The following is a 24,697-nucleotide window of genomic DNA, read 5'->3' as shown; positions in this document are numbered from 1 at the left end:
TTAGGCACTGGTAGAGTGTTTAGGGACTGACAGCCTCAGTCACCATTAACTTTCACTGTATGGAAAAATTTGCAATGAAAGTGAATGGTGACTGAGACATAAGGCTCAGAGCCAAAAAGAACTTTGAAACAGCTAAACAACATACTTTTTGCAAACATTCAGACACCGGCCACACCGCTGTGGGAGGCGTTTAGGGGAGCATTTAAATATGAGGAACGCTGAAGACTGCATGTAAAACATCAACTAATATGACATTAAAATGTGTTATCAATTACTTTATACCTCATTCTATGAGTAGAATTTGCATGAGATCAATAAAAGAAGCTGTTTTAACTACTCAATGATGATTTAGAGGAATATGCAGTAGATAATAGTCATTTGTAATGTTTACCTTTTGCATTAATGGCACTTATAAGCGACTGTAATATGTACTGATTACACTTGTACTCGGTGCATATTATTGTAATTTACAGTATATAGATACTAGGGATGTGCATCTCCATAACTGAGGCCGATGCCATATGCATCTCGATACATAGCCAACGATACGATACATTAAAGATACATATGAAGCAAATACCGATGCGATGCGATTAACCCCTTTTACGATGCAGTGCGATCCGATTTAGATTCGATTCAACACAATGCCATTCAATGCAAAACGATGGGAAAAAATATGATACTATGCAATTCAATATGGTAAAGATAGTTCACTTTTATTTCTTTGGTTCAGACAGACAGTAAATCATAAATTAACTTAAGTGCATTCTGACTTCTAACACATGGCCCTTTCACAAACAGGCCTTTGCTGTGCAAAAAATAAAAATTAAAAAAGGATTAATTAAAACCAGGCATTATTTTCCTGTTCTGTCTCCAGTTACATTTTTAACAGCTCACACATTTAACAGTGAAAAAAATGAAGGATGCTCAGGGAGAAACAATGAAGAAATGTTCTGTAACTTGCCAGCAGACGAATGTGCTTTCGTGTCGGTGTTTTAAATGTATTGTTAAAATAGTCGTTTATAGCAGAACTACATATTTTACAAACTGCATGGTTTTATAAAAATTCTCCATCACTCTTATAAAACACAAAGTGTTTCCAAACATTGGATTTTTTATTATTTGGTGGAAGATGCAGCTCTGCCTATGCCATGTTAATCAATGTCAAGGGTGCCCACACTTTTTTGCATGATGATCTAATTTTAAATGACCAACTCAATAAGATCAACCAACTAAAAAACACACATTTTCATTTAAAAAGCTTGTTGGGACTACTGCGTGTATCCCTTCATGGAATTCATCTTCTAATTAATTAAAAAATATATAATAATGTTCAATGTTGATATCATTCAGTTTTAACACTAAACCCAAAACACCTACAGCACAAAAGATTACAATAGCCAGGGTATTTACCATATTCTGGTGACTTGCACTGAATGGAATCAGACAGTTTTGCATAATCCGGGCAGTAGCTGCTGGTAGCTAGTCTCAAACACTGCTAGTTTCGCAATTTCGCGCTCTCTTCTCAGAAGCCCTTGGAAGGCGCGAACCTAGTTGTCATGGCAACTGAATAAACAAAAATCTTGCCTGGTCAAAATTTTGAAATTAACGAAAGCATATTTAAATGTTGTGCGATCTACCAGCATTCCCATTGCGATCGACTGGTAGATCGCGATCGACGTACTGGGCACTCCTGTTCTATGTGACTCTCAGGACACGTTTCAGCCTCCGTATTGTTGTGATACGTCATATTCACGTAGCAGCAGTGGTGATGAGAGAACGCGCTGGAGAAACAGTTTAAAGAGAAATCAATCTACATAATATAATATTGGTCACAAATTATTGGGCCACTTTCTAAATAATAAAAGTATAGCGCATCTACTAAGAATTATATATAAATACATCGGTTTTTACCGATGCAAGTATGTTAGAAATTATACATCATGATACAAATGCCAACTTGTATCCGATGCACACTTTTTTAAATCGATGCGTCGCATCGTAAACTTTAATGCCGGTGCACCGATGCGAATCTGTGAATCTTACCATCCCTAATAGATACATAGTAAATTATTTACTGTATTTTTACATAGTCATTTATGATGACAATGATACTACTGCAATGATGGTTGTATAAAAGAGTGTTAATGGGTAGAATACAGACAAAAGAATTATATGTCTTACTTTGGGCATGTGTGAATGGCTTTCAGCTGCAGAAGGCACATGAGTAAAGCAGCATTTATTACAAAAGAGTGACCTAGACTTGGATTCCTTTTTAAAGACTCATTAAAAAAAAACATGGCATTTCTTGTCTCTACATGAACGATTGTATAGAAGTAGATAAGTCTGCACCAGTTTGCTAATAAATCTGCACTCCGTTGTATTCATGTTGACTGACCTTTACTGACTGAATAATGTAACTGGAATTAGTCTGCCTTAAAGTAAGTGGAGCTCCAAGTCACACCAATCAATGACATGGACCAATGGAAGTAAGGTATTTAGCAGCAGGTACAATGTGCCCTGGCTAGTTGTTAAGAGCCACCAAAATTATCTTAAAAACACCTTCATTTTTTTAATGATGTCAAACCCAAACCTAACTCTTTTTGTGTTTCACAGAAATCAGAAAGTCATACAGGTTTGGAACAAAATAAGGGTGTGTGAATGATGACAGAATTTTCATTTTTGTGGGAACTATACCTTTATCTTGTAACAGATGGTGTGTTCCTATGGCAAGCAAGCCTGTTATTGACCTACTTTGAGTGAAGTTTACCTGGGAACTTGTTGACTTGCCCAGAAACAATGTTTTCATTGTCATGAAAAGACACACCATGCCAGTAGATATCACAGGCTGCCCGCCTACCCATCGGAAACTGCAGGATTGAAAGGAAATGGAAAGAGATTTGAGGCAAAGGAAAGGAGAAAACTATCGATCACAACACAATAAACATGTCATACTTTTGACAAGGGTGTTTCATACTAACTATGTCAGAATAAAAAAAAAGCGCCTCCACATGTTTCCTAGACCTAAACAATTTCTACTTCCTCCTTGAACATGAATATTATACACATTTTGCTTGAGGGCTATACCTCCAATGACTTGGATGGAAAACAGTTCTATAACAGTTCTATATACTTCTATAAAAGCAACAGTATTGATGACAGAAACGGGGTTAAGATATGCACCATAATAAAATTACATTTAATAAGCTGATGTACATGTACCAATGTTCTAAAGACTTTCAAGTGGAAAAGGCTTTTTCCCTTATACTCATGTGAATTCTATATGAATTTCTGAGGCCCTATTTAAGATGACAGTGTGTGCAGGCTACAGTGAGGTAAGTTATCAAGTGCACTAATCAGGATGCAGTTAGTGTGCTGAGTATAGGCTTGGTTACGCGTCTAAACTGGATTTTGGGAGGATTATGTCACTGTTTAACAGGCTAATGGAGTGTGAGGCAGTGTTACTATATTGGGCACCTGACATGTAGAGGAAACTAGAAATTCGTGTGAGTGTGGGAGGAAAAAAGCATGGCAATCACTGGCCAAAAAATAAATAAATATAGAGTTAAAGGTGCACTCAGTAATTTTTTGATGTATGTTAAAGCATGGCTTACACTGACACCTAGTGGCCTGGATGCTGCATCATTCAAACACAGTAGTTTTCAGTTGTAGAAACAGTAAACCAGGATTAATTTAATCCATGAAGTAAAGTGTCCAATAACAAGGCAGTTACTGAGATGAGGCCAGTAGTATTAATTTGGTCATGTGATTCTAACATGGCTGCCCCATGAGGCGACCCTGCTTCATGTAGAATAAAAGAGCTTTTATAAGGTTACAGATATAACTGGAGCCTTCATCTCACATGAGTAGCCATGATTTTATCCATGTTTCAAATTTACTATAAATCTTTTTTAGTAGTAAAAAAGTGCACTCGTAATTACTGAGTGCACTTTTAAAGGACTATTGCAGGTTTAATAAAAGTTATACTCAATCGACAGCATTTGTGGCATAATGTTGATTACCACAAAAATCAAATCCGACTCACACCTCCTTTTAAAAAAAAAAAAAAAAAAAAGAAAAGGTAAGTGATTTTATCACATTAAACACGCATACGGTTTATGTCTTGTGGTTAAACCTTCGAAAAAGTGAGTATTTTAATGTTTAAAAATTGGCCCCCATTTACTTCCATTGTAAGTGCCTCGCTTTAAAACCAATTTTTGCTTATTGGTTTTTAAGAAAATAAGTGGAAAGCCAAAATACATTTTTGTGGTAATCAATACTGTAGATTGAGCTTAAGTTGTTTTGATCCGGGAATATTCCTTTAACTGTACTACCTCCAGCTGCTATCTGAAGTATCTATCACTGTACTAAACTGCTCCTTTGTGGATGATGGCACTATTGCATGCATTTACATACTTATTATCGTTTGTCCTTGCATTTTTTTAATAAGGAGACTGTACTAGACTTTGTGAACTTGAAATCGTCAGATAAATATGGAAATCTGTATTAGACCTGTATCCGATCCAGAAACAAAAAAAACAAAACATTTATTATTAATTGAACAACTGAACTATTGGCATCATTGGTAATTCCATTACTGGCCAAATTACATTTGTTCAGTTTTCTGATTTCAGGGTTTGATATTCAATTCATGGCTCTCTGTAGGTAAACATTTTAATGCCTTAAACTTTAGAGAGTAAATATTTTCACTGAATTAGTCTTTGTGACCTCTGCATGATGCAGAGCAATACAATAAAACATGAAATTCAAATCAGATTTAGTATATTACAGTAGGTCTTGATATGATTATAGTGTCGCAGCGTTGGCTGCTAAGAATATGATTTTTAATGACGAAGAATTTTGCAACTGGTAACATCATGTTACATAATATGTATTGCTGGAAACCGTTGTTAGTTGGAAAAAACTAAACCTAAACTAAATTAAACATGAAGAGCTCAAAGTTCAATTAAACATAAATGAGATTTCATGTCTCTGTTAGTGTTGCCATGGAGCAGATCAGTAAATGAGGACATGCCTTGTTAATCCAATTACCATTAGCCCTATCACTTGAAATTGTTTAGCAGGTACAAGTCACGTGAAATTGTCATGAAACAAACATTAGAAAACTGAGCCAAGAACTTTCAAAACCTAAAGAAAAATGAATATATATATATATATATATATATATATATATATATTGTATATACATGCATACCTGGTATTGTTGTGGCCTAGTGTAATAAGAGCTACAGTCTTTATGTAAAATACTTTGATCTCAATTAATTAATTTTACCCCACACTTTATATGCGTGTACAATATATCCTTGCGCTCATTTGTATGTTAGCTATATGCAATTAAACCTGTATGCACAGAATTTTTGTACACACATCACACTTCTACACAAAGCTCTACAGCTCGATTCTGTAAGCACTGGTTTCCTGTGCTGTACTGTACAGGGAAGGCAAGGAGTGGGAATACAGGCATATGGGATTATCCCAGATTGTCCTAATCATTTACCACCATGAAGGCATGGCCATATGGTGAAAGTCAGCAAACAACTGCATCACTGGACATTAACAATACGCCTTTACAAGCATGTAAAACATGTAACTAATATTAAGATAATGGTGACTAAAAGGCACTTCCCTTCTGAGCTTCCATCTCAGTTGCACAGAAAATTTCAGGTGAACTCCAGTAAAGACAGTGAAACTCTCTTTGAGGCAACCAAGTATAGTGAGTCACTATCACCTGCTGAATAATTATTTGCTTTACAAGATGATCCCATATAATTGTCTCATGAAATATTAATCAAAATAATTTGTGAGAAAAGCTAAAGACTTTTATTATGCAAGGGCTTCTGGATAATTTGCATGAAATAAGCCTACTTTTTTGGAAGTTGACATGTCCTGTGGTGTGACATGCTATATTCCATCTAAAATATTTTTGTGTATTTTGATCATTCTTTTATAATTATGATTCATGTAGCTTATATGAGCTCCTACTCATTTAGAGACTACATTGAGTGCAGTATTTGTACAATTTTGTTATTCATTTGTCACACCGTCAGACCTTTAAAAAGATAAAAATGGGATTTAAATTGGTGAAAAACTTAAAAGAAAGTGTGACCTACAGTAAAACATACACTTTCCAATATACATTTATATTTCAAACAAAGATCTTGATATTGCTAAAGAAAAAAAATGTATGGACATATGTGTTTGTTATAGAAATGTTCCGGGTTCAAAACAAGAAATGCTCCATCGACAGCATTTGTGGCATAATGTTTATTACCACAAATATTAATTTCGACTCGCCCCTCCTTTTCTTTAAAAAAAGCAAAAACCTAGGTAACAGTGAGGCACTTACAATGGAAGTGAATGTGGACACTTTTTGGAGGGTTTGAAAGCAGAAATGTGAACTTGTAATTTTATAAATGCACTTACATCAATTCTTCTGTTAAAACGTATGTGTTATATGAGCTGTAATGTTGTTTAAATTATAATTTTTCAGTCATTTTAGGTTTGTTGAAATTAAGTTGTCGTGGCAACGAAGATGTAAAATTGTTTACAACATAACACATAAAAGTGATTATCACACTAAAATCATGTTAACATGCATATTGTTTATGTCTTATGGCTATACTTTTGAAACAGTGAGTATTTTAACATAAAAAACTGGCCCCCATTCACATCCATAGTAAGACCCTCAATGTAAAAGTTGAAATTAATTTTTGTGGCAATTAATATTGTGCTAAAAATGCTTTCAATTGAGCTTAATTTGTATTGAACCTGGAACATTCCTTTAACTACAGTTTGTATTGGGTGAAAATTCAACATGATCACAAGGGAAGTCGGCATCTTGGATACATTGTGCCGACTCACTGACAAGCAGAATCTCCTATCAGACATGTTTGCATGTCACGACCAGGGAAACCCGGGTTTCGGATCCTGCGTTAAAACCAGAAAGTAATCGCATTTGCATAATCAGTGATGATTGCGATCCAGAGGTTGCATTATACCCTCTAACTTAAATTTTTACTCCACTGACGTTTAGGTTTAGGTTTGGAGTTTAGATTGGGGGTACAGTTTAGAAACTATGCATTCTTCTACACAACTTTCTTTTGGCGACCCTCCATGGACATTATACCTGGAAAATGGAGCTCACATGTGCCCATATGCCCAACAACACTTACTGCTTTGCCCACTGGGGTCAGTGTTTCGATTTTCGGTAAGCAAAAGCAAAATCATATGTGAAAATACACTACAAAACAAAAAGGATATATTCCAACTAACATGAAATAATAACAGTCTTTAAAACGTTTTCAAAACACAGGTGGGAATGCCTCCTGCCCTTGAAACAGCCTTTGGTATACCAGACAGGATAAAAGGTGAAGTGGATACATTTAAACTTGAAACCAAACTTTAACAAGGCAGCTTTGTATTACATAGGCTCATAATATTTCAGTGGAGTTGAGCAGAAGGGGTGAAGACATTCATTCAACAGGCTTAATGACAGGTGGCATGCACATGGTATAGTTTTACAACTTTATTAATGTATTTATGAGTGTTTCTTTTTTAATGCTGCCTGAATTCACACAGACAGTCATTAGTAACCATATGACAGTGTTGGTAAAATTGTGTTTAAGGACAAGGTTAAACAATGGCAATGCCTGTTGAAATATTAAACCTACAGGCCACAAGCAAGTGTTTGTTTTTATTGCCAGGGGCTAAAAAAAAAAAAAAGAGTAGATAACTTTAACGGATAAATGTTATATTATGATGTGTAGGACTCTGTGTTCTCACTTTGACTATCATTAAGGAAGGAGGAGTCCAAATAATGGCAAAGTCATATTCCACTTGATTCACAGGATAATTCATGAAAAAAAACTTAATTTCCTTGTTAATCTTTTGGTTATAGCACAGTCCAATAAGTTTAGCATTAACAGCCAAAACAACATTTCAGTATTTAAAAACTAGGGCTGGGAAAATTAATGCGTTAATTTCTCTGATTAAAATTGTTTGTTTAAAAAAATTATGCAATTAAGGCAATTCATAAATTAATGAAACGCAATTAAATAATATATATATATATATATATATATATATATATATATATATATATATATATATATATATATATATATATATATATTTTTTTTTTTTTTTTACTTCCTGAAACTTCACATGATAGGAGAAAGGTTTTCCTGAGTTGTTCCTGGCAGGCTGCTCAGCCTTACCGGCTCCGATTAGGGTGGGGGTGGGATTAGGGCATCTGTTTGCCTGTAAGGAACAAACCCAGGCACCTTTGTACAATGGCACAAATTGGCATAAGTAAATTAAAAGGAGATAGCACAGATTTAGCACAGAAACTGACTGTGTGGTGCAGTGCATGTTTATTCATTATGTGCAAAGCATGTCAAGTGCATAATAAATACAAGAGCAGATATACTGTAGACTGAAGATTTCACCCACAAGTGAAAAACCAGGCGTGCAGGAGATACAGGCAAGCTGCCATATCTCTTTGCATTGCCCGAAAACTCACTTTCATCTGAACCACTGTCAAAACCGAAACTGTGTGAGTGAGACCCAGCATATGTGCGACAGACTAAGTATGACCTAGTCATTTAGCAAACTGCAGCCAGGTATATTTGTAGAGACTGAACAGAAAGAAAGAGAAAGCCAGAGAAATAATAGTATTGAGATTTTAAAGTTCAGCTAATTAAATTTAGCATTAGATAGTGTCTAATAATCTGCGATGGACTGGCGACCTGTCCAGGGTGTCCCCCGCCTTTCGCCCAATGTTAGCTGGGATAGGCTCCAGCCCCCCGCGACCCTGTACACAGGATAAGCGGTTGACGATGGATGGATGGATGGATGGATGGATGGATGGATGAATTGTATGACCATTTTATCCTATTATTTAAATAAATAAATAAATTTAATTAAAATAAAAATATTTTGTAATTAGCCTTTTAAACTTTTAAAACTTTTTTGTCATCAAAATGATATTACTGGGAAGAGGAAAATTCAATTAATAGTGAAAGTGTGCAGAAAGCTTACATATAGCCATTTATGACAGAGATCCTGATAAAAAAAGTGAAATGATCGGGACCACCTATTTTATACACTATATCAAATAACCACCCAAGGGGCCTTTTACCCTAAGTGAGGGAGCCCTGAAAATAAAATAAAATCAAACAACCTTCTGTTGTTATTTCTTTTCACACATTTATTCAATAAAAATATACTTGAATCTTGATACATTTTGTGACAAATCAATTTTTCCTTGAGGTGTGCCTTTAGCCCCATTGTACCCTTCATTATCTAGAGTAGATGTGATGTGTTTATCATGGATACCTTAAACGTTCCTGAAATTAATTAATTATAATTAAAAAAAAAAAAAAGTCCTTATCAAAGAATACCGACAAGTGCATTATCTTATCTTAAAGACATGTGTGTGATAACGTATAAGGTTACTAGCCCCGTCGCATGTCAGTTCTAAAGGGGTGCTGCTCTCACCTCTTTCCACTTCAGTTGTCTGATGCTGAGTTTCAGCGCTTCCAGCGACGTCTTCGCTTTTGAAATGTCCACCGTCACAGGTCTCCTCTTTTTAGCCACTTTCCTCCCATCCTCTTTGCCGTGATGTTCACACTTCCCATTCGTCTGTCTCTGGCATGACTCAACGTGACCGTTTTTCGCTGTTTTACCCGTTAAGGTCCTTCCCGTCCCTTTAATTTGAAGGGCTTGCTCATTGCAGATAAGGCACACTCGTAAAGGATCCGACTTCTTCTGCGGTATCAGATCCGACACTTGTTTACCGTTCATCTGTCTCCCATTGCCTTCTGATTTGCTCCTGCCTTTACTCTGACTTCTTCCGCCACCTCTGGATTTGTCTCTTCGAGCAGCGCAGGAGACATCAGCGGTGACTGGAGACACGGAGGCCGGGGACATCTGCTCCCCTTCGGCCGCGGCCTCCGTCTCCACAGCCTCTCCGGACGCATTCTGCTGCAGCTGAAACTTCACTTTCTCATAGTGATCGCTCATAGTGTGATCACTTGTTAATCTATAACATTAATGTAATCAGGTTGTTTGTTCCCTCATCTAGATTGTCAGGATAATATACTAGTATGAGAAGCTAGCATGGACCAGCTGGTGCAGCCAAAATTAAAAAAAAAAAAAAAAAAGACAGAATATTAGCCAATAAAATAGCCAAACATTGAGCTTGTGTAGACACACGGATATAGGCTCCATGACATTACACCTGATTATATATAAAGACCTCTATAGCATTGACAGATCACACATCACTTCAATGTGCTGAATGTCTCTGACTGTAATCTAACGGGACAGGAGTGGCTCCAGGCGCAAGAGCTGTCCAGTGTCCTATCCTGCCTCGGCTTTAACCGATGGGAACCCCCCTCTAATAACGAACAGCAGATAATAACTCTAAAATCTTCATAGGAAATTAAGTTTGCTTAATTTATCCCATTCTTTTTTTTATTGAAACACTCAACTAACGTCACATATCGCAGCATATATATATATATAGTGAAAACTATTGTGGACCACGGATGGACGCATCACCATCACCACACTCCCTCTGTACAGCTCAATTTAAAAGTGCCGGTGAGGGAACGTCTATCTTACTTGGAGACGGCACAGCGCACTAGACCTTCAAATCAAAACCTCTGTGGTCCGTTTACCTGCTATATGCTAAAACGCTGAAGGACATGTTTGATGAGATATCAGCTGATGGAGAGAGAAGTAAAGCTCCAGTGTGTGTGCTGATGCAGCAACGCAGGTGTTTTTGTGCTGTTGACAACGCAACTGACGGAAGCCGTCGAGGCACATGGCAGCAACATATTGCGCTGGACTCAGGGCATGCGCAAAGCGAAAAAAATCAATGGACTAGAATGTTGAGAACCTAGTAAGCATTTCCATTTATCACAGTTAGCCATCGGATTGTGATTTGATTTATAATTACAGTCATAATATCCGTTTACACTTTTAAAGTAAAACTTTAATGCATACCTCAAATCTCAAGTGACCCCGGGACCTCAGTCCACTGTACCTGTTGGCCTACCTCATCCATTTTTGGACTTATGTTCACACCTCTTTATTATTCCTCAACCTTTTGTTTTCTGATTCTGAAGTGTAAAAAGGCAAAATTGCTATATATATATATATATATATATATATATATATATATATAATGTATATAGGGTCATTAAAGACCCTAGATATGTAATAGGATCAGCTTTTTGCATGGCCATAAATAATATTTGTATTTTTATTTCATATCTATATAAGTTTACTTTCACAGGATTAATATTTCTTTGTTTATTACAAAACAAATGAGTACTATGACTACCATATCACATTGATTTTCTGTGAAACAAGTGAGCATTATCAGTATATCATATGGGTGTACAAATATTATACATGCTGTTTGTTCCTAAGGGTGGAGCTGATGTTTCAGTGATTGACTTGATTTACATTTGACATTGCTATTTGACAAAGAAGCAACATGGAAGTAAATTATAGCAAGTACAACACATGGACAGTATAATTTTTATATTATCAGTTGGGTGTACACTACTGAAATTATGAAATTAAGTTGTCTCTATTTAGGCTCAAATAGTGCCTGAGAAAATACTTGTGTAGCCTATGTGTTTTGTGAAGTTCAATATGTTTAACAGCCAGTTGCATCTCATAACATTTCAGTGTGGAAGTAATGAATCCTGTTCTATATTTGCTGCATCATCTCTTTGTTATTTGATAAACAAAAGATTAAATTATCAGAAAATATTCTATTACTTTCTTTTTGTCTTGAAAATGTTTTGAAAATTCTGTGGCTTTTGTATCTTTTTATATATATAATTTGTGATAGATATATGTGCCAGGTCCCTAAAGACCTGAGTATGTAATAATGTTTGACAAAACACCATAAACAAGTGTTTTCAGCTTACACTGGACATGATGTTACTATACCGTAAGTGTCAAAGAAAATGGAAGAGCATATACAAAACTGCAATGACATGTAAATGGTTATGTAATATCTCAGTGACTGATCTTTTATGGCCACTTGACATCTGACATATAAATTATATGATACATTTTTCATATCATATGAATTAAATTATTTATTAAGTTTTCTGAGATTGTAGCCTCAGTCTCATTTGTCATGTGTGGTCAAGTGGTACTTGCTCATATGATGCAGCAGAGAGAGCACTTGTGTTGGTACTGAAAAGGAAACTCTAACTCTCACTGTGTCTTAAGGGTGTGTTCACACTTGTAGTTCTCTTGGTTCGGACCAAAAAAGAAAATGATACATTTAGTCCTGGTTCGCTTAGCGTTCACCCTGGCATTTTTAACACTAAACCTAATGTTACAAAACAAAAGGCATAAGGATAAGGTCACAACCATATTGGAAACATTCCAAAACAATGGTGGCTGCTGAGGTACATGTGCTTGTTGGACCTACTTTCCCTTAACCTATCACTGAACATTTTGAACACTTGAGCATTTTTGTTGTGTTTTTTCCAGTATACTGGAAATATACTCGTCGGACCCAATGTTAATAAGGAACTTTACCTCCTCATTGCTCCATATTATCCCTCTGCTCATTTTGTTTTGCGTATACCACTCTAACTACTCTTTTTATGTTATCAAATCATGTTATATTTAGGGTCGCATCTTGTGACATCACATACTGTTATTGGTCTGTTTAGATGTCTTTGGCCCATGCTGCGTTCATTTATCAGTCAAACCACACCAGAGTTTGTTTAGAAGCGAACTGAGACCGACTATTCAGGGTGTCTCGGTCCACTTGTTTGTTGCGCACCAAGGTTCAGATGGCAGCGTTCACACTTGTTCAAATGAACCGCACTAACAGAGCAATCGCACCAGAGTTCGTTTTAATCGAACCAAACCTGCCAATTGTATTTGGTTCGATTGCTTGGACCGAACCAGAGTTCATAACCTCCCCACTCCCCCTGGTCCTGCTGGTCTGTGTTCTGTTTACATCATATTATTTGGGTCCAAAACACGGTCTGATTACGTCATCAATGTGAGTACAAGTGGCAGCTGTTTACCACTGTGTTAAGTGAAAATTTTAAGTTTGTCTCTTTGTATTTACCATGAAAATTTGCCATGCACAGAACAGCACTTTGTCTCCCGCTGATGCATTGAATGTACAAGCAATGATGTGATGAATATTATAGTGTTTGTCTGCCGTGAGCCCACGGATGCTTTGTAAGAGATGTGAGGAATGTGAGCTGCTCTCTGAAGGTGATGAATTTGGACACAAGCTAGTATGAGAAATTATTTATACCATAATAATTGAGATTGCGAACCTGCAAAGATGCAAATTATACAGAATCAGTAATCACAAGTGGTTCATTTCCATGAATGGGTACGATTTTGTTCATATCAGCAGCTAACCATTCCAGAGTTGAAATGAACTGTACCCCAGACCACCTTTTCAAGTGGACTCGGGTACGGTTCCAAGGAATCTCTCTTGAATACAGATTCATCTCCATAGACATGCATTGAGTCCATCATACCTGTGATAATGACTCTGTACCAGAGATGCTTTGCTTATGTAGTGCATAGGGCAGGATGGAGTCAGCAGACCAGCCCTTACTGTCTATACTTGGACTTCAAACTTCTTAAAATAAAAAATGTCACTGTCTCAGTTGGCATATAGGCTAAAAATTCCTCTAATATGATTCTGTGAATTATTCAGTATGGTGTGGCCCAGAGCTCTGTAGTCAGCATTCCAAGTGTGCTGTAACATTTCTGTGTTTGTTCTATGTTTTCTACAAAATAGTTGGGCATATTGTTTGTTTCAAATGTCAGTTTCATGATATTAAAGGAGTAGTTTACCCAAAAATGAAAATTCTGTTATCATTTACTCACTCAGCCTTACCAAACTCGTATAAACATATTCTGTGGAAGGAGGAGGAAGCAAGAACAAGTCTAATTAATGTGTCTATAGAGCTAGGTGGAAGGGAGTATTTTTTTAACAAATAAGGACTGAATTTTTTGTTTGTTTCTCACCTAAAGCTACTGTAACGCTTGACATGGATTAAACCATTCGAGATGCATTAATTACTTTTATGCTGCCTCTCTGTCTTTTTTCGGAGCTTGAAATTTGGACCCCATTGTGTTCCACAGAATAAAAAAAGAGTAAAACATGAGGGGTGGGTAAATGATTACAGAATTTTCATTTTTGGGTGAACTTTAACTTCGTGTTAGAACAGTTTAAGACGAAATAAGACATAAGGATACTAGCACTAGCTCTTGCGTCAAAACAACTGGCAGCTCCTAAATCTAGGACTAAATGGTTCTCATGTATTAAAATATATATTTTCGCGATCTTACATAGACTTACAACTATGTACTTTTATGTAAGACTCACAATCTTTCATAGAATTACGAGGTACTCTTTTATTATGCTAAGCGGTGGTTCAAAGACGTCTTAGAGGTTCGTAGCTGAGCTTGCAAGTGACGGAACTTTTCTCCATGTGAACAGCAGTGTGGAGAGTGCGGTGCAATGATCTGGGTTTGAAACTCGGAGACGAAATGTGTTGAATTTATCCATAGTGGGCTCTCCCTCACTGCACTTGAGCTGAAGCTAAACTTGTTTAATTAACGCAGCCGACGGTTGAGGGATGAGAGGGGGAAAGAGGCGCCCAGCACATTTCTTTTGTGCTGAGGCGCCCTGTGATTTCAAGAGAGGTAAAGTTGGTTACAAGTCCGATATTCTTTGGATATTTGCCTATGGTGTTTAAGGGACCATCTGAAAACTCCACACACTGCGCTAAAACGTCACGGGCGTCCGAGCATTCATTGAATTGACTTGAATGTTCTATCGTGAAAAACTGCTGTTGGAGATTACTACAGGTGAGATTACAGTATGCCTTATCATATGAGAACAGTATTAAATTATTTTGGGGAAAAAAAATCACAAAAATTAAACTAAATGATATTTTCACATTTCAAAGGTTGTAGTAAGCTGCTATTGGACAGACTTATTATAGTATTACTTATATGAAGTGAGAACAGCTCATGCTTCCTGTTCTACAGGCTCAACGGTAGAGGTGGTATAAAGAATTCTGATCGAAGTGGACAGAAAAGATCTCAAGTATCATTTCCAAAAGCAATGTGCTCTAAGAAATGTTGTTCAGAGGATGCCGTAACAACCTCTTATCTTCCACTGACTCCAGTTAATTTAAGTCCAGTTGTGAGTCATCTGCTCTGATGTACTGTTGCCTCCTGTGTCTGGCTAATAATCAGACTCAGGTTGTCTTTTTCACTTCAAAATCCACCACCAGCACTTTTATGTTTATGATATTCAGCTACTGGTGGTTCAAACTAAAACACTAGACATAGTAATTTATCTACCTCGTTTTTGTTTTAAGAGTCAGCTCCATTTTCAATCATGCATCCTTAGTGTAGTATTAATACAAGAACTTAATACAAGAGCTTACTCTTCAATACAACAAATAAGTGTTGTTGTATGAGTAGTATCTCTGTATCTGGATATTTCACAGGCCATTTCATTTTACTTCAGGTAAGATTTCACATAAAAGTTATTTTACCGACCGAGCCAATGGGGCCAGTGCCCAGGGGCCCTTGACTACCAGGGGGCCCTTGACTTTAAGGCTGCGCAATCTAGTTTGGAGACCCCCCTCCCCCCCTCCTTCCCCTCCCCCCCTCTCCTTCCCCTCGAAAACCCTTTTGGGCATGAACAACGAACTCTTGTGATTTTTTTCCACTAAAATGTATTATTATTATAGCCTACTCATAATGCATACAGTAATAATTTCATTTTTAGTAAGTCGGTCTGTCTAATAGCAGCTTACTACAACATTTGGAATATGAATTTTCTTTTTTATATATAACGGAATGAACGATTAGACACCACCTACGTTTTAGTGTAGTGGGGGGAATTTGCAGACGTTCCCTTATTTGCGCTAGGCAATGAAAACGCATTGGAGCGTTTTTAAGCATAATTATCCAGTCACACCAAGCGTTGACTGTTCCGAGTGCAATGATTTATGAAAGTATAGTGTTGTTATATACCTTTTAACCCAACTTTCTAGTGATATCTTTGTAAGATTGTCGCCTGCAGAGAACGTGGGTAAGAGAAACTGAATATCGAACCTAAAACGAACTTTACCCCGCTGTGAAAACGCTGAGTTTTTCCCGGGCTAGATGCGATCTATAATGGGCTCCCACGCATTGTATATCTCTTGTACCCGCGACTTGTTTTCGGCTGATTAAACTGAAGCTATATTTTTAGTTGCCAGCAATTTTTAACCTTGGGGACTATCAGAAGAATTTCTCGCTGAGCATCCGGACGGGTTCCAATGAAAATGCACGGGAGAAACAGGTACAACCTGGTGGACGATGTGGCGGATTCCCGAGTCCCGCTTCACAACGAGGAAGCGTATCAACACGGAATACAATTTCAAGCAAAGGTGAAATAGACTATCCTTAAACAACGCATTTGAAATAATTACTATTCTAATTGTGGCTACTTTCTAGTTACATGAAGATTCTATAAGACAAATTGGTCATATCGCATGTAGTGTAACTGGCGTAAATTACACATCAGTTTGTCAGGATCATGTTTTGGATAGCAGCGATGACATCAGACAATAGACACATGCTGCGGGGAAACAAATGGAAATGCCACTGGATAGATCCCAGCGAGCAAAAAGTCGTCTAGACCACGTCTAAAAGACGTAATTGTTAGACATCCAGAAGACGTCCTCACAGGAGCCAGAATGAAAGTTTTTTATACGTCTTTTCTGGACATTGTTTAGACGTCAATTAAAGACGTGCTACAGACGTAATTGTTAGACATCCAGAAGACGTCCTCACAGGAGCCAGAATGAAAGTTTTTTATACGTCTTTTCTGGACATTGTTTAGACGTCAATTAAAGACGTGCTACAGACGTAATTGTTAGACATCCAGAAGACGTCCTCACAGGAGCCAGAATGAAAGTTTTTTATACGTCTTTTCTGGACATTGTATAGACGTCAATTAAAGACGTGCTACAGACGTAATTGTTAAGACATCTAAAGGCAGCCAGAATAAAAGTTGTATTAGACGCGTTTTCTGTAGTAGAAATGTCAAAGAAGACTGTTAAAGACCCATACTGACATGGAAATCCCATCTGTGCATATTTGCCAGGATCCAACTTTAAAATGTTTTTACTTTAAAACAGTGGCAGTGAGTTCGTTCTCACTGAGAAAACCCAGTTACTCATTGTTAATGGTTGTCGTGTCATGAAACTGCAGACACGCAGACCATAGACCTAAATTAGATTGTAAAGAATATTGATAATATTGAATATTCAATTGAATAAAAGTGTAGCCTAGTGTATATAGTCTTGCATTTTTATATCTTATAATATATTTGTAATAAACTGCTTAACATTTTCCTGTAAAACAAACTGATCACTCCAAGAAATAAATTATTTAAATCTGAAAATATATTTTTATTACAAATTTTACCCAAGCTTAAAACCAGAACAGTAAAGTATAAATTAACACAATACAACTTAAAACCTGAACAGTCAAGTATAAATTAACACAATACAACTTAAAACCTGAACAGTCAAGTATAAATTAACACAATACAACTTAAAACCTGAACAGTCAAGTATAAATTAACACAATACAACTTAAAACCTGAACAGTCAAGTATAAATTAACACAATACAACTTAAAACCTGAACAGTCAAGTATAAATTAACACAATACAACTTAAAACCTGAACAGTCAAGTATAAATTAACACAATACAACTTAAAACCTGAACAGTAAAGTTATAAATAAAAGTGCTATAAAATTTTGTTAAAACAGTAAACAATTAACAAAATGTGGCTGCTATAAGGTCCACAATATATTCATTTACAGCCACCACCCCTGACTCTCCCGGGGCATGTTTCAGATGATCAGATGCAGCAGACTTTATTTGGGCCTCTGTAGCAGCTGGGTCCCATTTCATGACAGCAGCTACAATCAAAGCAAAAAAATCCACATGTAAAATAAATATACAAACGCCACTGTTGTGGTCTAGCTTGCAGCAGAGATACATAGTATACATAGATGAAAATTTGAGTACTCAAATCAATGAAATGATTATGTCTAGTTTATGAAATGCCTAGTTATCAAATCAAAAATCAAGTCAAATTACATCAAGCCTGATATTAAGCATTCCACACACACATACATATATACACACTTTTTTTTTTAATGACCATAATATGAAGCTCACCTTTTATTGCTGAAAACAATTTATTGTCTTCAATTCAAATTTTATCTTTTTTGCCCTTCCCTTCATATTGAATAGAAGTTCAATCAGCTGATTGGTGAAGAGCCTAATCCAATCAAAGACAAAAAATAATATGCAACACGATTCCAAAACAATACAATACGGCACAATACTATAAGGTACAATACGGCAGTGAGAATACTGTACAAACAAAACAACATAAGTACATTTTTATATTTCCCACTTACATATCACTTGAAAGAAATTAGAGAAAATAACACTCACGTAACAATCAGCTCCTACAGAACATCACATTCACCTCACGAGGGTTGAAATGCTCAACATACTGTTGTACACTGTGTAAATAATCACATTAAATACAAATCACATGAAAAGCACAATGAACATTTGAAAAAAGTGCATAGCATTTCTTAATGTCAAATGAACAGGCCTGCACCGCATGGTGTGACGTCATATCATCGCGGACATTACACACGACATAACTTCTCAAATATGATAATATATCCATATTTACACAACAAAGTATACATCCACAAATGGTATTTATCAAGATTATTACCACATAACATTATATTTACCCGTTCCCAGAGAGTGAGCGTCTCTCTCACACTACTCGTTGCATGTCTATCAAAACAATGACCGAGGTGAGAATGCATGCGCATAATCTCGTACGCAACACACATAGCGCCACCTGTTGACAACTCCAGGGAAATACAGGTAACCGCTGCCTTTCCTGTCTCCATAATTCACTCAACATATCAAATAACAGTTTTAAACATACAAGGCGAAAAACAAACTTTAAGGGTATTTACCACCCGGTTACATATAGTTGTAATGTTATGACAATGACGATGTTTGTTATATTTTTTGTTGTACTTGCAAACTTGATGTAGTTTTCTTCTACAAGCATTTAATAATAATAAATAAATGACGTTTCGATTGTGGCCAGATTGGACATCTTTTTCACGTCATTCATCGACTAATTCTGGACGTCAACGGACGTCCAGATTATAGCCAGTATGAACGTCTGTTCTGAACTAGTTCTGGCTGTCAGTGGACGTTTAGATTGTGGCCAGATTGGACATCTTTTTCACGTCATTCATCGACTAATTCTGGACGTCAACGGACGTCCAGATTATAGCCAGTATGAACGTCTGTTCTGAACTAGTTCTGGCTGTCAGTGGACCTATAGATTGTGGCCAGATTGGACATCTTTTTCACGTCATTCATCGACTAATTCTGGATGTCAACGGACGTCCAGATTATAGCCAGTATGAACGTCTGTTCTGAACTAGTTCTGGCTGTCAGTGGACCTATAGATTATGGCCTGATGGGACATAATTTATCAGTGTCATTAATCGACTAATTCTGGCTGTCAATGGACGTTCAGATCATGGCCTGGACGGACGGACGAGATATCAACCTGTTTTGTATGTCCACAGACGTCGCTTGCTCAGTGGGATGTATGCAAAGCGTTTAACCTATTTTAGGTGTCTGGCACAACTTCCTCATCGATGGCTGCATTGCTGAAAAATATATTCTGGACTTGGTGAAATTAGTTGTTTAACTGAGCTAAGGCGTCTTTAAAACTATGGAGGGTGTTTTGTTTCTTTTGAAGCTGCGGCCATTTGACCTGTATTCGTCAAATAAAACCTAATTTAGTGGTTGTGTCTCAAAACATAGTGAGCTGGCTACTTGTGCAACATTTTTGAACAGCATAGGTGTGTTACCTCCTAAAATGCTGTCACTAGGTTTTAAGTGATGTAACTTGAACTAGATTTTTAAAGCCAATATTATGCTGTAAAAAGTTAAAATCTAGCCTACATGTTAGATTATTATTACGGAAGAGGATTAGGGCCAAGCAATAATAAAAAAATAAAACCATCTCGAGATTAAAGTCATTATAATGCGAGATTAAACTCGTTACATTTCGAGAAAAAAGTCGAAATACAATCTTGAGAATAATCTCATTAAATATCGAGATTAAAGTCATTATAATGCGAGATTAAACTAGTTACATTTCGAGAAAAAAGTCGAAATACAATCTTGAGAATAATCTCATTAAATATCGAGAATAAAGTCATTATAATGCGAGATTAAATTTAACGAGTTTAATCTCGCATTATAATGACTTTATTCTCAAGATTGTATTTAGACTTTTTTCTCGAAATTTAACGAGTTTAATCTCGCATTATAATGACTTTAATCTCGAGATGGCTTTATTTTTTTTAATTATTGCTTGGCCCTAATCCTCTTCCGTATATTATAAACTTTCCAAACAGTAACAAATTATTTTCCTTACAAGCTTATATGCTGGAAAATGACAATAAACCCAGTGAAGATGCAAGGTCTAATACCTGATGTGAATATGAGTCTGATCAGCAACCTATGTTCTATTGAGCATACTTAAAGGAATAGTTCATCAAAAAAAAAAAGAATTCTCTCATCATTTACTCACCCTCATGCCATCCCATATGTTTATGCCTTTTATTCTTCTGCTGAACAGAAATGAAGATTTTTAGAAGAATATCTCAGCTCTGTATGTCCATACAGTGCAAGTGAATGATGGCTAGAACTTAGAAACTCCAAAAAAGAAATATTGATCTGTTCTCACCTACAGCAATCATATTGCACCTGAAGATAAGGATTTAAGAGCTGGCTTTGTATGGATTACATTTATGCTGACTTTATGTGCTTTTTGGAGCTTCAAAGTTCTAGCCACCATTCCCTTGCATTGTATGGATCTACAGAGCTGAGATATTCTCCTTAAAATCTTTGTTTTTTTCAGCAGAAGAAAGAAAGTGACATCTGGGATGGCATGAGGGTGAGTAAATTATGAGAGACTAGTAACCTATTCCTTTAAAGCTTTAATGCCCTGAACTTGTAAATCTTTAATTTATTCTCATTAGTGAAAGACAGCATATTTTTTAAGGTCCCAGTTAACTCCTCAGTCTATTTATAAAAGCAATCGCATAATCTACCAATTCAGATACTTGTACCAGTATTAACTAATATTACAGTTTGTTGTTTCATAAATACTGGTGTTTTCCCAGAGAGCTTATCTGTAAGCCATTCATGCCTCAGGAAACCTAAAGCTTTGTAGACTGAGCCACTCAGAAGCCTATTGCTGAGCAATTTTAGCTCCAATTTGTGATGCAGGATTATCTTCCAGGGAATTTCAATGACTAAACTGGAGCTAGTCACATATTTTGGAAGCGGTCTTATCTTTGAAAGTGTATATCAGCTGTACATGTTGCTGTACAGTATGTGCTGATCTGTTGCCCGATTAGCTGTTTCTCTCATAAACTGTAAGGATTTGCATTGTGGAAGATGGAGATAAGCAGTTAAGGTAAACATCTCAGTAAAGCTTCAAAATAGGTCAACATAGTCATGAAAGAACACTGTTTTGTGCAAAAAACCTATACTTGGCAAGCATGTTGTTTGAGTCTATGCTATCATTCACATATAATATGGGATAAAATGCTGGGTTAGTGGTCAGTAGTTGTCATACAGTGTTGTGAAACAGAACCCTATAGTGAAAGACATGTCAGTTGAGTAGCTTATGCGGACATATGTTAGCATGAGCATGGTATGAGTGGTATTAGACACTGGCTTTGTGCTTCAGATTAATATTTAGCATTAATAGAGGTGTAGAACTTTAGCCACCTGACATCTGATTTTTCTCTCCTAGACTATTTTCCCTGAGATTATCCTTACAGGGAGGACACTGAAATGCTCTGCAAATTTTGAAATTAAACACATTTCTGTATATTTCCTCTACATCTATGTTTGTGTTTCCTCTCTCTTATATATACACACAGTGCATCCGGAAAGTATTCACAGCGCTTCACTTTTTCCACATTTTGTTATGTTACAGCCTTATTCCAAAATGGATTAAATTAATTATTTTCCTCAATTCCACAAACAATACCCCATAATGACAATGCGAAAGAAGCTTGTTTGAAATCTTTGCAAATTTATTAAAAGGAAAATCTCATGTACATAAGTATTCACAGCCTTTGCTCAATACTTTATTGAAGCACTTTTGGCACCAATTACAGCCTCAAGTCTTTTTGTGTATGATGCTACAAGCTTGGCACACTTATTTTTGGGCAGTTTCTCCCATTCTTCTTTGCAGGACCTCTCAAGCTCCATCAGGTTGGATGGGGAGCGTCAGTGCACAGCCATTTTCAGATCTCTCTAGAGATGTTCAATCGGGTTAAAATATGGGCTCTGGCTGGGCCACTCAAGGACATTCACAGAGTTGTCCCGTAGCCACTCCCTTGTTATCTTGGCTGTGTGCTTAGGGTCGTTGTCCTGTTGGAAGATAAACCTTTTCCCCAGTCTGAGGTTCAGAGCGTTCAGGAGCAGGTTTTCATCAAGGATGTCTCTGTACATTGCTGCAGTCATCTTTCTCTCGTTCCTGACTAGTCTCCCAGTTCCTGCCGCTGAAAAACATCCCCACAGCATGATGCTGACACCACCATGCTTCACTGTAGGGATGGTATTGGCCAGGTGATGAGCAGTGCCCGGTTTCCTCCAGATATGATGCTTGCTTTTCAGGCCAAATTGTTCAATCTTTGTTTCATCAGACCAGAGAACTTTGTTTCTCATGGTCTGAGAGTCCTTCAGGTGCCTTTTGGCAAACTGCAGGCAGGCTGTCTTGGTCACCTCCCTGACTAAGGCCCTTCTCCCCTAATCGCTCAGGCAGCCAGCTCTAGGAAGAGTCCTGGTGGTTCCAAACTTGTTCCATATACGGATGATGGAGGCCACTGTGATCATTGGGACCTTCAAAGCTGCAGAATTTTTTTCTGTACCCTTCCCCAGATCTGTGCCTCGATACAATTCCTTGGACTTCATGGCTTGGTTTGTGCTCTGACATGCACTGTCAACTGTGGGACCTTATATAGACAGGGGTGTGCCTTCCCAAATCATGTCCAATCAACTGAATTTACCACAGGTGGACTCCAATCAAGTTGTAAAAACATCTCAAGGATGATCAGGGGAAACAGGATGCACTTGATCTTAATTTTGAGTGTCATGCAAAGGCTGTGAATACTTATGCACATGTAATGTTTTTTTTTTTTCATTTATTATATTTAATACATTTGCAAAGATTTCAAACAAACTTCTTTCACATTGTCATTATGGGGTATTGTTTATAGAATGTTGAGGAAAATAATGAATTTAATCAATTTTGGAATAAGGCTGTAACATAACAAAATGTGGAAAAAGTGAAGCGTTGTGAATACATTCCAGATGCACTGTATATATGATAGTAGCATCAATTACATTATTTATTATGTTTTTTATATATTTGGAAGTGTTTATAATGTTTGTCTTTAAGTAACTCAATTATTGATTTATGTTTTATGTGTTAAGAGAAATACATGTTCCATGTAAAGGGCAAAAAGATGAGTTCAGCAGTTAGAGTACTAACATTCAGTCATGTGTTTCTTTTGCAGTATGTTGGCAGCCTGGACGTCCCAAGACCTAACAGTCGCATGGAGATTGTTGCTGCTATGAGAAGAATCAGGGTAAGTCCTTCAGACACTTTCACACAGTGAGTGCTGAGTAATTACTGCTGATTTCCCCACAGCAGCTGTTTCCTCAGACGTGCCTTTTGCAGAGTAAGACTCATTAGCTGGGCCAGAAAAAAAACAGCCCGCTCCTCTATTTTTATAAACTACTCTGCAGTATATATGTGTATGAGCTTAGTTTAGGGTGTATACCCTGATAGTATTTTTGTATCTGAGGTTTCATTTTTCATGCCCAGATTACTTGGATTACTGATGGAATTGTTTTGGGCTTATTAGGGGATTGTCAGTCTCTATTTGTTTCACTGCTGTTATTTTCTGGGTTATTGGGTTCCCTCAGAGACAAGTTTGAAATCTTTGGCCTTGTTGTGTTAGATCCTGTTCCACGGCTCAAAAACAACAGTAAATAATGTGTACTGACCCTGTTATCCAGCCCCCTGTTATCTCTCTCTCTGTGTATTTGTGAGTAAATGAGCTTTCATAATGATGGAATGAGGTTTTGAGTGGCAAGTCACCCCTGGAAATTGAGTCCTGCTGAGCAACTTTCCTTGCGCACCTGCTGTGAGCGTGAGTGTGTGCATGTGTACATGAAACCATAAAGGAATATTTAAAAATACCCTTGTTTATCCAATGCTTTCCATGATGGGGCTGTAAATAAGCATGTCTGAATGAAAAGTTGTTACTGTACAAGGGTGTGTGAGTTAGGAGGTATATTTAAAAAAAAATTCTGAAAATTTAATTCCTGGTTTATATATGTAATACTGTATATACTGTATATTTGCAGAGTGTAGTCCTATACTCTCTTTTGGATTTGTTAAAGAATAGTTCACCCAAAAATGATAATTTCT

General features: G+C 36.9%; 2 protein-coding genes and 1 long non-coding RNA gene across 5 annotated transcripts in view; 1 reads left to right on the top strand and 2 right to left on the bottom strand.

Moving 5' to 3' along the window:
• LOC127642897 (tubulin polyglutamylase TTLL11-like) overlaps positions 1-10,061 on the bottom strand; it is a 36,923-nt gene extending 26,862 nt beyond the window's left edge. For both annotated transcript variants that reach the window (XM_052125334.1, XM_052125335.1), the window contains exons 1-2: positions 9,520-10,061; positions 2,771-2,870 (exon numbers count right to left, since the gene is read on the bottom strand). In XM_052125334.1, the coding sequence (XP_051981294.1) occupies positions 2,771-2,870; positions 9,520-10,044 (625 nt within the window). In that variant the 5' untranslated portion in view covers positions 10,045-10,061. The remainder of the gene's footprint in view (positions 1-2,770; positions 2,871-9,519) is intronic.
• Positions 10,062-15,906: 5,845 nt separating this feature from the next.
• Positions 15,907-24,697, top strand: part of LOC127643297 (carboxyl-terminal PDZ ligand of neuronal nitric oxide synthase protein-like) — a 65,282-nt gene continuing 56,491 nt past the window's right edge. The window contains exons 1-2 of the mRNA XM_052125977.1: positions 15,907-16,487; positions 23,778-23,849. Coding sequence (XP_051981937.1) covers positions 16,377-16,487; positions 23,778-23,849 — 183 coding nt within the window. The 5' untranslated portion in view covers positions 15,907-16,376. The remainder of the gene's footprint in view (positions 16,488-23,777; positions 23,850-24,697) is intronic.
• Positions 17,509-18,986, bottom strand: LOC127643298 (uncharacterized). Of its 2 annotated transcripts, none has more exons than XR_007970476.1 (5): positions 18,891-18,986; positions 18,577-18,647; positions 18,295-18,397; positions 17,830-18,032; positions 17,509-17,665 (listed from the first exon to the last, which is right to left on the bottom strand). It is a non-coding gene; the product is annotated as an uncharacterized LOC127643298 (long non-coding RNA). The 2 variants fall into 2 exon arrangements; XR_007970477.1 differs by having other exon boundaries at positions 17,511-17,706.

This window comes from Xyrauchen texanus, chromosome 4 (assembly GCF_025860055.1).
Source record: "Xyrauchen texanus isolate HMW12.3.18 chromosome 4, RBS_HiC_50CHRs, whole genome shotgun sequence".
Classification (NCBI taxonomy): Eukaryota; Metazoa; Chordata; class Actinopteri; order Cypriniformes; family Catostomidae; genus Xyrauchen; species Xyrauchen texanus.
Note: the sequence above shows the minus strand (reverse complement) of the source record. Positions and strands in the feature narration are given on the sequence as shown.